The 12499-nt window shown below is 47.1% G+C and overlaps 1 protein-coding gene and 2 long non-coding RNA genes across 7 annotated transcripts in view; 1 reads left to right on the top strand and 2 right to left on the bottom strand.

Annotated features, from left to right (window-relative positions):
• The window catches only part of HOXC4 (homeobox C4), a 43622-nt gene extending 31585 nt beyond the window's left edge, over positions 1–12037 (bottom strand). For 3 of the 5 annotated variants that reach the window (XM_069101277.1, XM_069101278.1, XM_069101274.1), the window contains exon 1: positions 11327–12034. Coding sequence is in view for 2 of the 5 variants with exons in the window: in XM_069101269.1 (XP_068957370.1) it covers positions 11327–11549 (223 nt within the window). In the remaining 3 variants the exon portion in view is untranslated. Of the gene's footprint in view, positions 1–11326 lie in introns of all 5 variants that reach the window. The other 2 variants (XM_069101269.1, XM_069101270.1) reach the window with 1 other exon arrangement.
• Positions 1–12499, bottom strand: part of LOC138171669 (uncharacterized) — a 201875-nt gene that overhangs the window by 164773 nt on the left and 24603 nt on the right. The gene's annotated exons all lie outside the window — the stretch shown is intronic.
• Positions 1706–4167, top strand: LOC138171668 (uncharacterized). The gene is made up of 3 exons (XR_011170935.1): positions 1706–1803; positions 2743–2817; positions 3996–4167. It is a non-coding gene; the product is annotated as an uncharacterized lncRNA (long non-coding RNA).

The raw sequence follows: 12499 nt of genomic DNA, 5'->3' as shown, positions 1-12499 counted from the left end.
GAGAGAGAGAGAGAGAGAGAGAGAGAGAGAGAATGAGAGAGAGAGTTCTTTCTGAGGGGCTTTCTGGAGACATCAACTCTGTTTATGTTGGAGAGAATTTATGATATGGAGAGGGTTGGGGCTGGTGGGGTAACTCACCGAAAATCAGCTAGGAGGAATGTTCTTGGAGAATATAGGATCTGCTGGGGCTAAGGGCACTCCGTCCCCAAACCTGAAGCTCTAAGTCCCACTCTGGACCTGCTGCTTGTCAGTAGATAAGCACCCAAACTTCTAGGGTTTGGAACACAATCCAATAGAAAATGCCGCCCCCCTCAAACCCAGAAAAACGTGGCGCTTGGACCCATGAACCTTCTCAGCAACCTTCATCCCTCATCTATCCCCCTATTTTCTTTTCAACTTAGTGCATTGGGCAGAGAAAGGAAAGGAAAGGAGTCGAAGGCTTCAGAAGGAACAGGAGTGGGAGAACGTACATAGCGGAAGGTGTCGTGATGAGGTTTCTCTTCTGTTGAAGTCAAACTTAATTCAATGTCGGCGACATAACCCAGAGATCCTTTGATTTGACAAAGGGGGGGGGGGAGATGAAGCGGGGGGTGGGTTGGAGGAAAAAAGCCCATATTTTTCTCCCTCTTTTTGGCTATAACAAGAACCCGGATGTCGAAGGATTTTATGATCTTTTCCTTCTGTGTAACAAAGCGAAGTAATCAATGGGTAGCAATAAAGCCATAAACGGGACTACACTGGGAAAAAAAAAAAAAACTCGTTAATTCATCTTCTATAACATTAAGGTTTCCCTGGAGTGTCGCTGGGGGAAAAAATAAAGTTTGTAACCAAAAAAGCAGACTGTGTAGTAGCTAAAGGAGAGAACATGTTAGTTAACATATGTACCTCGTTATTAGATTGAAGTGTTTTCCTGTGAAGTAACTTGGGTTGCCTATTAAAAAAAAAATGCATTCCCATTTCAGATAGTAGGGACGGACGATTGACTAGTATTTAGAAGGGAGGAAACTCTTCAATTGTTTGGGGATGTCCTCGTGGCCTTCATGCTTTCTCTCCACAGAGGTGGAGGAGAAAGGAGGGGGTGGGGGAGGGATTATAAATTAAGAAAGAAATTTTGACACGTGTTATCTCATTTTTAATAACACACCAGCACACACGCGTGTATTGTGTTGCTTTCTCTAGTATCCAGCTGCCCCCGAATTCATGGCATGCCTAAGCAGTGGTTTGCAACAGCTGGCTGGGTCTCCAGGCTCCTGTAGGGTAGGAGGGGGGAGGAGGGGGAACTAATGATGAGGCAGGAGACAGACCTTCGAACCCCCAGAATGTAGGGCCACACTTGATGAGTCCCCCCTCCCTTCTGCTTGAAGAACAGCGGTGTAACAAGTAGAAGTGGCCGGAAAAGAGTAAATTCTTCCCCATTCAAGAGAGTGATTGCTAACAGAGATAAATCATGTCAATGATATTTCCTTCAAGATATTAAATTGTTGCAATGTACAACAAATTGAATGATATAAGATTGGATGTTTTAATGAGGTTTCGTTTTCAATGAGTCCTGATTTTTTATGTATTTTTAAAAATCTTCTCCTTTTATGGATGGGGGCGGGGGAGGAAATCCTCGAACCTTGAAAGGGCTTCTGGGGGAGTTCCGAGGTGAACCTCCCAGCCCGAATGCCCAGCCCCCACCCCACCCAACTCTAGACTTCACCCAGGTCTAAAGAGGGTGTGGGGGAATCCCTGCATAGTAAAGAAGACTCTTTGGGCCCTAGGTGCTGGCCGGCAGGGGTGGAAGACCTGAGCGATAAGAATGTAAGTCTCAGTCGTGGAAAGTTAAGTGTTTTATTACATCCCTAAACAGAGGGCAAAGACTTAAAGGTCTGGTGGATTTATAATGAACAGAAAGCAGCTGCTGGGGGGTGGGGGGGGGGAGTGGAGAGAGGCATAAATGTTGGAAGGGTGATAGAGGAAGGAAAAATTTAAATAAATACAAATAAATTCCTAACCACGTAACACTCTCAGGAATATTAATTTTAAAGCCCATACCTCCCTCACCTTGGCTTCCTGAGGGACCGAGTCTCCCACTTCCAATTACATCTCTAATTACACCACTGAATTTTGCTGGAGGGATTCACTCCGAGAGACGGAGAGGGTTTGGCCTGAGTGGATGTACTCCCCAATCTGATTTTTCTTTTTTCCTATCCCATTTCTAATTTTCTGGCAAAAGAAAACCTGTCGATGGGGGGAGAGCTGGGATTTTGATTTTTTCTCTCTCCATATTTATTTTTCCCCGTTAAATTTGTCTGAAAACAATTATGGAAACTCATCAGCAGAAGCAAGAACAGATGTTTTATTAAAACTGCAGCTCAGCTCTGTAAATATGCAGAAGTCCCGGAAAGAGAGGGGTGGGCAGGGGAGGGGGGGGTGTTGGAATTGGCTATGGTGGGGGTGGGAATTTGCTCTTTGTTGCTACAAACCAGACTGGGAGAAATTATCAAATAACCTTCACCAGAAAGGATCCCCTTTCTCCTTGTTCTCCCCTCAATCCTACTTCTCCCAAATAGGCGTTCACAGGGGAAATACGTGCGGAGTAGAACACATTCAAAGCTGGCTCCTTCTCCCCGCGGTAATTAGCGGATTGATGAGCTGAGTTCAAAAAACCCAGAAAAGGGAAAAGAGAGAGGAAAATCTCTCACTTCCCCCCACCCTCAGCCCCCAAAACCACATGCTTTCTGTGATCACTAATTACAGGAGAGAAGCTAACTTCAGACGGCTGGGCCTGGAGATTGGAGAGCAAGTCTCCCAGTCTGAACTTTATTCAGATAGGTAAATGTGGCTCTTATTGGGGGTTAGGGGTGCCTTTCGGTGGCTGCCTTCAGGCGCACTCTAATTCAGTCAAACTCTGCCCGGAATTGCCCAACAGAAAGGTAGTTAATAGAGCGGAGCTTCTCCTTAACTTGAGATCTGCTTCGGACAAGGTGCTGGAGACTCGACCATAAGCCTTTTAGGGGTCAGAAGATCCACCCACCCCAAAGGGGATAATTCCTAGGCAGCGAACTAGGTTCAAACTGTATCTCTTCCCTAGTTCCCCCCATCCGTTTGCTTCAGCTTCTCTTTTTAATCAATAGGACCATCACCACACACAGGAGCTATGAGACTAGGGGTCCTCAGGCTTAAGGGTTTTTTTTTTCGGGGGGGGGGAGGGGACGAGAGTCTTCTCAAGATAAACTCTGGAGTCTGTATTTATAGCCTCCCTCCCTCCATGCCCAAACTATGTTATAATCTTTGCGACTGTGAATTCCCTAAGCACAAGCAGACAGACAGACGAACACACACTCTCCCCTCCTCCAAGGGCCTCCTGCCGTAGCCTCAGAGCCTCTGCAAAACTGTATTGTGTCTCTCTCGACACTTGCTGCAGCCACTGGGGAGGGGGGGGGGTCAGCCTCTCTGCTTTTCATCCCTGATGCCAAACAGAAGGTGCCCCTCTCCTAAACCGCGAGCTGAGCCCCACTTCAAAAACCCCCTCTCGTTAAGGCTTCAGGAGCAACGGGCCAGTTCTATTTTTGTGCCACAGGGTTTGAGCTGAAATCCCTCTTCTAGAGAACACCCGGATCAATAACTGCTCAGGCCCATCTCAACATTTCATTATTTGCTTAAGGCTCTGTTATTCTTGGCTCTTGGGGAGTTGACTCGATTTGAATATGATGTGATTTTAGAAAAAGGAGGTGGGGAAAAGGCCTACCGAAGTACCCTGAGTTTTGTACACAAATCCCTTTGATCCGGGCAGAGCGCTCAGAGAAAGATCGAAACGATCTTGAGGCTTCAGCTGGGAATCAGGGATCTGAAAGGAAGGGGACAAAATTGGGATCTTGGCGTCCTGGTCCCGACTCATTGGGTTGTCAGGAGCTTTAGATTGGAGGGGTGAAATAAAGGAGAGCATTCCAACTCTCCCGCTCGTCCATGTCCAGTTTGGGGAATTTTAATTCTCTTTTTTCTTCCCACAGTTTGAGATGAGAAGGTAAACAGTGGTCGAACTTTGACATCCCTAACCTAGAAATGGAGCCTTTTCTTCAGTGATATTATCCATTTCAATTCCTCATCTCACCCATGTGTGAGATGAGGATTTTTTGGAACTTGTAGGAGAGTGGCTAAAGGGAGAGGCTGGATTCTGGATCCTGTCAGAATACACAGGAAATCGGGAAACACCTCTGTGGCCCTCGTTAATTTACTCCTTATTTCGGGCAAAGGGGAGGGGGAAGAACAGTCTTGGAGCTGGTTTTGCTTTATTTGCAATTAAACAGGGTATGGTTTAATGAAGGACCTCTCATAGTATATAAAATTTCCCTTCTGTCTGTTCCCCCACCCCCCAAGCTCCTCTCTGTCCAGATCCCCCCTCCCAGTGCTCCAAAATCCCCACCCCAATCCAAAATCCAGAATCCTATTTTCTTGGACGTTTTTATTTCTCTGACTTCAAGTTGAACAATAAAATAGAACAGAGACTCTTCACCCCTTTCTTCTCACACACATACTTTACACTCCCAACTCCTGAAAACCACCACTCTTTCCCCCAATAGTTCTGCTTCCTGCTCTCTTCTTTGCCCAATATATCTAAATTTGAGGGGGGGGCACAATATATTGAATCTACAAATAGGAAATCTTGTAATGAGACTCTGCTTCCCATTCTGGGGACAGAGGACAACTCGTAGGCAGTGGAATTGCTATGTAGGGTAGGGAGAATGAAATGGCCTTTCCATCCTAGCCACAGAGAAAGAGAAAATCACTGAGTATTTCCATACCCAAGTCCGACAGAGGCTACTCATATGTGGAGAGAAATTGGGGAGCTAGGCAGTTCTAATTCTGCTCTTTACCAACTTCCCCTCTGTCACTACTACACCCCACCCCCATCCCAATATTCTCCTTCTGTCCCCGTGACTTTCACGACTTCTTTCGAATCCAAGTGTCGCCTGTGCCCATTTCAGGGAGGGTTTATGGGAATTGTAAAATTCAAGAACCCAGCGTTTATGACGTCACAGTGAGTTGTCATGAGGAAATTGTAAATGTCGTAAAAGTTATATACAGCGGGAGTTTTGTGTGTGTGTTCCCTCCCTTCCTCCTCCTCCTCTCCCCTCTTCTCTTTTCTTTGGTCTAAGTTTTGCTGCTTGAAAATAAAATGTTATTATGTTCTGGAACGATAAGCCAACAATGAAGCATCGTCTTCATTTCCCTATAAATAATTTTATCCTTTATTGTTTGCAGACCTGAAAGAACCATTTAATCTGCGCTGGCAAAAGGGGGAGAGAGATGGGGAAGGGGGGAAATTAATTCCAGAAACGAGAATATTACTTACTTCGATGATACTCTTTTAGATTTGATAGCTAGGAGCGAAATTAAAGGCGAGGAGCGGGCTCTCCGACTCCACACCTGGCGAGATTGGAGATTTATAGGATCTTTAGCGAAGGGGCAATTTAATTTTGTAGGATTTGCTTAAATTCACTGCTATTTTGGGGGGCTGGGAAAAGAGGGGAGGGAGGGGAGAACGATACGCTTTATCTAGCTTTATGAATCCTCCGACATTACCCTGATTTAAAACTCAACAACCTGCATCTCAGGGAAAATTCCTGCCAAAAGTAATGAGGGAATGGGAGGGGGGGGGAGGTAGAGAAATAAAACTTTCTCACTGATTCGATCCTTTTCCAGGGTTCGTTACTAGGGAAGAGGAAAGAAAATGGGGATGGGGGGGTGCGGTTGGCAGAGGCTTTATTCCCTACCCGATCCAGCTCCTGTACACTCAGAGGTTTATTGTGTCCCAATAATTCCCTCAATCCTATAAACAGCTACAGCTTTTAGGGCGCCAGTGGTCTCACCCATTCCAAGGAAGGAACTGGGCCAGCCTGGGCCCTGACGGGGGTGAGGGTCACTGCGACACAAAGGTTCTCCCGAGCTAGCCGCTGGTTTGGCGGGTTTCTAACACAGGGTGGCAGCAGACCAAACAAATAAACAACACAGACACAATAAAAACGGGGCGGCTGCCAACAGCAGGGGAGGTGAGGCAGCTTTCAGTGGCGGCCCTGGTTGGGTTAGGGACCATGGAGAGGGGAGGCTTTCTTAGCTAGGGTCCCCTGAGTTCCTCAGCGAAGCAAGGCCTGGAAACCAGTCAGGTCTCGTTCTCTCTCTAGGTAGAGGAAACTCCTGACTCTGAAGGGAGCTCCTGAAACGTGTCTCAACACGATAGCCCAGGGGGAGAAACAGGATTTTCCCAGGAAGCTGAGGGAGAAAAATCCTTCCCCTTCAGCTAAACTGGGCCTGTATGATTTTTTTTTTAAAGTGAAATGTATAATTTTCTCTCCCCCTCTGCTATTTACCCGAGCTCCCTAGTCTCCGTTAGGCCCCAAGGAAGAGAGAGGGTCCTTTCAGTGTCCCAAAGAGGGTCTCCCCGCCCAAGATCCCTCGACTCTCTTTCATCCCGAGATTCTGGTAGTCTCTTGAGAAAGATAGGTCCCTAGCAGCCGGCCTCTCCCCTCTCACCCTGGCCCTGGCACAGCCTTCTATGGAGGATTAAAATGGTATCCACACCAGTAACAAGATATTTGCCTTTCAGTCCAGCTCCATAAATTCTCTAATCCTCCCCATTGCTGCAGCAAATCTGGAGGGAGAGGGAATCGTCTTCCTTTCCTTCCACCAACTGGCTACCTCCTTATGCACTGGCCTTTCTTGCCTATTCTAACTTCCATTCAAAGGCATTGCCTACTGTCTCGGTAGCCAAAGAGCCCAAATACCCCAGAGTTAAAGTCCCATTCAGAGAATTCTTTACTGCCCTCATCAACACCATCACGAGTAGCAGCGCCACTTTCCACCATCCCCACTGCCAGCCTCCAAAGAAGCAGAGATCTCCAAGTGTGAACGGCTGAGACCCCCAATCCAGCTGGAATATTAGCCCAACTGGTTCCCCGGCTCCAGCGCTAGTCCGCTGAACCAGCTTGCACAACGACCCAGGAAAAAAGAAGTTCACAACAGAATGGGATTATCAGGAGTGAGGGTACCCCCCAATTAATTCTGTTTCTCCTCAGAAAATAATATCAGAGCCAGGAAATAATCTAGAAAATGTTTGGAGAAGCAGAACCTGTCCAGGTATTTCTATATGCATGGGACATCTGGACATACCTCTGTATTATTCTATGTGTGCATATGTTTGGTAACATAAACACATATCTATATAATATATGTGAGCACCTCTCCATATGCCAAGAAATCTGTGCAGAAGTTATATATAAAAAATACAAAATGTAAGGTACGAAAATAATGCAAAACAAAAACACAAGAATATAAACATCAAAATTCATGATTATCCTTGGAAGAAACGCACACCTGCATCCACACTATATGTGTGTATGTATGTATATATTTGTGCTTATTTATAATAATACTCCCTGATCAGAACAAAGCAACATATAAATAATATCCAGTCACAAATACGGATAACTATAATATTCTCTTTGTAGAAAAAAAAAATTCTTCTCTTTACACAGCTCTGCACCAAAAAGAAGTTTTACAAATTGGAGTGAATGATGGTAGTCCCTGAAAGACCTGCCTATACCAGGATAGGCCTTGCTTTTAGTAATATTTTTCTATCACCATGCACAAATATTTTATAATGAACCGAAAGATATGAATGCCTACAAAAGAACGCACCGTGTTCTCCGAAACAGACACAGATATGTACAGATCTACACATACATTTATACAAAAGGTGTTTCTCTCACAGTGTGATATCATCTGTGCAGCTTTTGATTTTATATATTTACAGTTAATCTATTCTCCAATTAATATTTTTTGCATCAATATTATGTATGTATATACAAAAAGACAGGATGAACACATATATGCGTTGTACGGGTGCTCTGTATATGCTTTTTTTTTTATGGCGACAAAGGACACTTTAAACCACAGGACCCAGATATTTAAGTGTTTGTGTGCTAAAGGGTGGAGGATAATAGAAAAGCAGAGCAAAGAAGGACTTTTAGAAAAAAGGCCTAGAGCGGTGGCGGCGTTCTCTCGTTGGCGGCTGGGCCCGAGTTTATACCCCCTAGTTCAGAGGGGGCCAAAGCAAGCGCCGAACAATCGCTGCAGTTACCTCAATTTCCCAGCTCCCTCCCTCCCTCCCCATACCCAGTCTGATGGGGGCTGGGGGGGGGGGTGTCTGCAGAATGGCTGCGAAATAGGGAGGGGGAGGGAGGAACAGGGAACAGAGCTACTCCGAAAGGGTGGAGAGGAGGGATCGAGGGAGGGAAGGACAGAAAAAAAATCAATGGATTTAAAAAGAATTTCGGCATCATTCTGACAACCGAGGGAAAAATGCACGAGGCCTTTTCGGCATCCCTTCTGCCCTTCTCTATGCCCCTCAGTCAGGACACCAACCAAGACACCTCTGTAAAAGCACACACCTACAACTTCAGCATATTCATCTAGATAGCAAGATAGGGAAATACAGTCCACAAGAGCTAGAAGGTATGAAATACACACACAGACACACACACACACACCAAGTGGGAGTTTTCTGTTTTCATTTTCCAGGTAAATTCCCATTTCACCTAATGGACCTCAGGTCCAAAAGGGTCACACTGTTTTGAGAAGACACTGCTTCTCAACCAGACAAAGGGAGGTAGTGATCCCCGTGTCTCACAAGACATCAGCTGAGAGTTCCCTCAGTGTGGAACACCTACAAATAATTACAAACGAAAGCGAAAAACAGAGACCTCACCGGAACGCGGCTCCCATTTTAATCCTTTAAAAAGTCCCATTTTCTGTCCACCACAGCTGGCCTTTCCAGGTCCCCATCGTCTGCCAGCCTGTAGCCCTAGCCCCAAGACTCCAAGGCTTTGGGGAGCGAGAGGGGGGGGGGCAGGGAATAGAAGGCGCGGCCTGAGTCCCCAGGGCGCGGCCAGCTTCTCTTACCCTGAATCTGTCCGAAAGAGCCCGGGAAGGGAGCAGAGCTGCGGCCTCGGGCCCATTTGGAAAGAGCTTAGTCTTTTTCTAGCTCGTAAACAAGAAACGCGAAATTAGCCCCTCAGCCCTGACGCCTCTGCTGACACACAAATCCTATGGGGAGGGGAGAAGGGGGAAGAGAGAAAATCCCATTTCTTCCCCCCAGAGACCACCATAAAGGCCTTTATGTCTAGTGCAGAATGGAGAATATTTTTTGGGGGGGTGGATGGGAGGGAAAGGGATCACTTAGGATTGGGGGAAGGAGTTTCAAGAACAAGGACAAACAGAAATGACTTAAATTGAATTAGACTAAATTGCATTCATATTTTAAATTTTTATCCTAAAAAGGGGACCTTTTTTTCTCCTCTGGGCCTTCTCCCCTTGGCTCAGATTAGACCAACCACTAGGTAAAGGAACAAGAAAGAGACCAAGAGCTGGGCCACACCTCCGCCCACCCCATTCTGAAGGCATAAACCCCAGAACAGGTTCTGGGGAGAGGATGCATGGGGTGAAAGGCTGAGGTTGGGGGGGGGGGCTGTAAGGAAGGAATCCTTGGAATTGAAGTAGACCTATGACTGTGCCAATCTGCCAGGTCTTAGTGACTCTTCAGAAATCCTCCAATAGTTAAGTCAGAGGTCCCCCAATAGTAAAACTTTGGGGTCAAGTGCTTTTATGGGCACACACATAACCATAAGCACACCAGTGTATAGTAATGTTCCAGTTTTGCCAATCCACAAGCTTTAGAACATGGGGGGGGGGGGATGTCATATATCATATCTCAACACATTCATGGGAATGGACATTTGGAAGAAATTAAGCCTCTGTGTTATGAAACCATATGTGTTAGGTTAAAGACTATACAACACACCATTAGCACCAATTATTACCAGTATTCAAAGTACCTCTGGCTGGCTTGGCAAGTCCCCTCCCCAATTCCCTGAGCCCCTCCAGCCAACCAGCCTGCCTGTCCCCTTTCAGGAGGCCTCAAACATCCGAGTTAGAAAACAGAGACAACAACACTACCTTGGACTTTCTGACTGAAAGACCCGACAGCTACAGAATCACAGATGTCCACATTAAATACCCCTTAAATCCCCACTGGAAGAAAGCTCCAACACTATTCCAAGGCCCCTGAGCCCTCCAGGGCCAGGCCTCTCACCCTAGCTCGGGCCGGCCCAGGCCAGCCCCGAACAGAGAGACATGTTCGAACAGAGAGACTCCCCGGGGCGCTGGGAAGCTTTCTGTTACACTCTCCGGCCCTCTGCCCTCTCTGGGAGCCAACGCAGCAGGATTTTCTCCTGTGCATCCATAAAACGATCAGTTTTCGCCCGGAGGAACGGGGGAGATCATTTGATTATTGGGGAAGGAGGGAAAGGGGGGGGGTGGACTACTAAAGTTTTCCGATGGGGATAATGGCTTTTCATTTAATTTCATGATTTTTGTTTCCATCCAATGCTACCCCCGCCTGAATCGAATGGAGTCCCCTCCCCCTACAGACCCTATCTTTTCTCCCCCTCTCCTTCCCCCTCCCTAGACTCTCCGTTCACAGGGGAGAGGGGGTGGGGAGAGAGGGTTGGAAGAAGCTCCCCCATCAGCTGACTTGCACCCAGCCACCAGTCTCCCCCCTAATTGCCAATTAACTTGGACCAGCCAGCTCTGTGCATTTCGCTTCCTGCTTGGGAGGAGAGCCGAGCCCCTCACTGCGCATGTGCATCCTCTCCAGGCTGCTCACTTAACTGAGGGGGGCGCTGAAAAGTTTGTTTGGGGTTTTTGGGAGGAGGGTTTGGCTTGCTTGCTTGTTTATTTCTTAATAAATTAATATTCCCCCCTCCCCGCCTCGCTCTGGAGTTTGAGTCTCTATTACCCTTTTCTGTCTAGTTCCATTGCATGAAGCACAAGTATATGAGCAGACAGTATTCAAAACCAGGGGTATAGGCCGCGACGGCTCCCACCTCACTATAACGCGGACCTTCATCTCCTTATCTCTTCAACACATCAGATCTCAGCGGAGATGGTGACATCACAATGCATACTTTCCCCTCCCCACCCATAACTCTAATTTAACCCCATTTCCTCTCTCTCTCTCTCTCTCTCTCTCTCTCTCTCTCTCTCTCCCTCCCTCTCTCCCCCTCTTACCTCCCCCTCTCCCTCCCTCCTTCCTCTCTCCCTCCCTCCTCCCCACCTTTCCCTTTCTCCTCTCTCCCACACACTTTCCCTCCCCACTGCTATCCAACAAACCAACCAGCCTCCTGTTCCTCTTTAGTCAAGAGAATCTAGTGATATCCTCATCCTTAAACAGTCACCCAGCTACGGATCATTAGTTACACATTTGAACCAATAAGGAAACACTTACCCAGCGTTGCTGCCACTCTCCCTTTCTCTCTCTCCCTCTCTCTCTGCCTCTCTCTCTCCCTCTCTCTCTTTCTCGTCTTCCCTCTCATTCTGTGCCGCTGCTGAGAGTCTGTCTCAGCTCCCGAGAATATTAAAAAAAAAAATCCTAATAATAATAATAATAAAAAGGAGCCGAATAAAATCAGAGAGAGTTGCCAGGAAGAGAGGGGAGGGGGCAGAGGCATTAGTATTTTTCAGTTTGCAACTCCTTCTCAACCTGGCTTCTCCATGCCCCTGGGGGGAAGGGGGTGCAGAGAGGGGGGCAGAGAGGTACCGGCAGCTCTTGCCTCTCCCCCACACACACCACCCGACCCTACGCCCCTCCCCAGATGCCCCCAGCTTCTGGCAACTCCACCTGGGAGGAAAAAAGGGGGGAGGGGAGAAAATAATGAATAATCAGCCTAATAAAAGAAATACTATTAATAAGGGGGAGCGCCCAGTTCTGGTTTCACTGGCAATGGTTAGGCTCTTAAAGGGAGGACTCTTCTGCGGAGCTCTCCGTACGGACAAACCACAATAAAAAGTTCACGTTCATGGATGGAATCCACATGACTTCTTGTGGCCAATCCAACTTGTGAGTCGATCGTAAACTTTTATTACTCAGCTGTAAATTTTCTGCAAACAACCGGGAATGCGATGCATTTGTGTAGCGTGTGCAAATGGGAGCCGCTGTCGCCATGTTTACCCAGTTCTCTCCAAGAGGGAGCATCCCCCAGCCCCCCACCCCACCCTCACCTATCTCCCACTCCCCAGAGTCGACCGAGCTGGATGAGCAAGAAGGAGAAATTGGGGAAAGGAGGGAAGGAAGACTGGGGGAGAGTGGGCTCTAAAGGTCATATTCTTCCTCCTTTATATACTTTTATTAAAGGGGGGGATTTGTAGGACAAATGAGGGTGGGTGCTTAATTTTAAAAGATGTGCAGAATAAACTGATGGGAAAGATTGTAAATTCACAAACAAATACAAGGGGAAAATGAAGAGGACTCCCTCCTTCCTATCTTCCTCACTTCTTCCCAAAGAAAACTAGAGGGATACCCACTAAGGTTCCAGTCCCTTCACAGCATCCATTGGTGGGATCCAAGGGAAACGCCCCCCCCCAACACACACACACACACACACACACACACACACACACA

The sequence above is a fragment of the Petaurus breviceps genome, unplaced genomic scaffold (assembly GCF_028583685.1).
Source record: "Petaurus breviceps papuanus isolate PSGF00001 unplaced genomic scaffold, PetGlider_PUasm1.0 454, whole genome shotgun sequence".
Taxonomy (NCBI): Eukaryota; Metazoa; Chordata; class Mammalia; order Diprotodontia; family Petauridae; genus Petaurus; species Petaurus breviceps.
The sequence above is the reverse complement of the archived record's forward strand: the minus strand, read 5'-3'. Positions and strand labels throughout refer to the sequence as shown.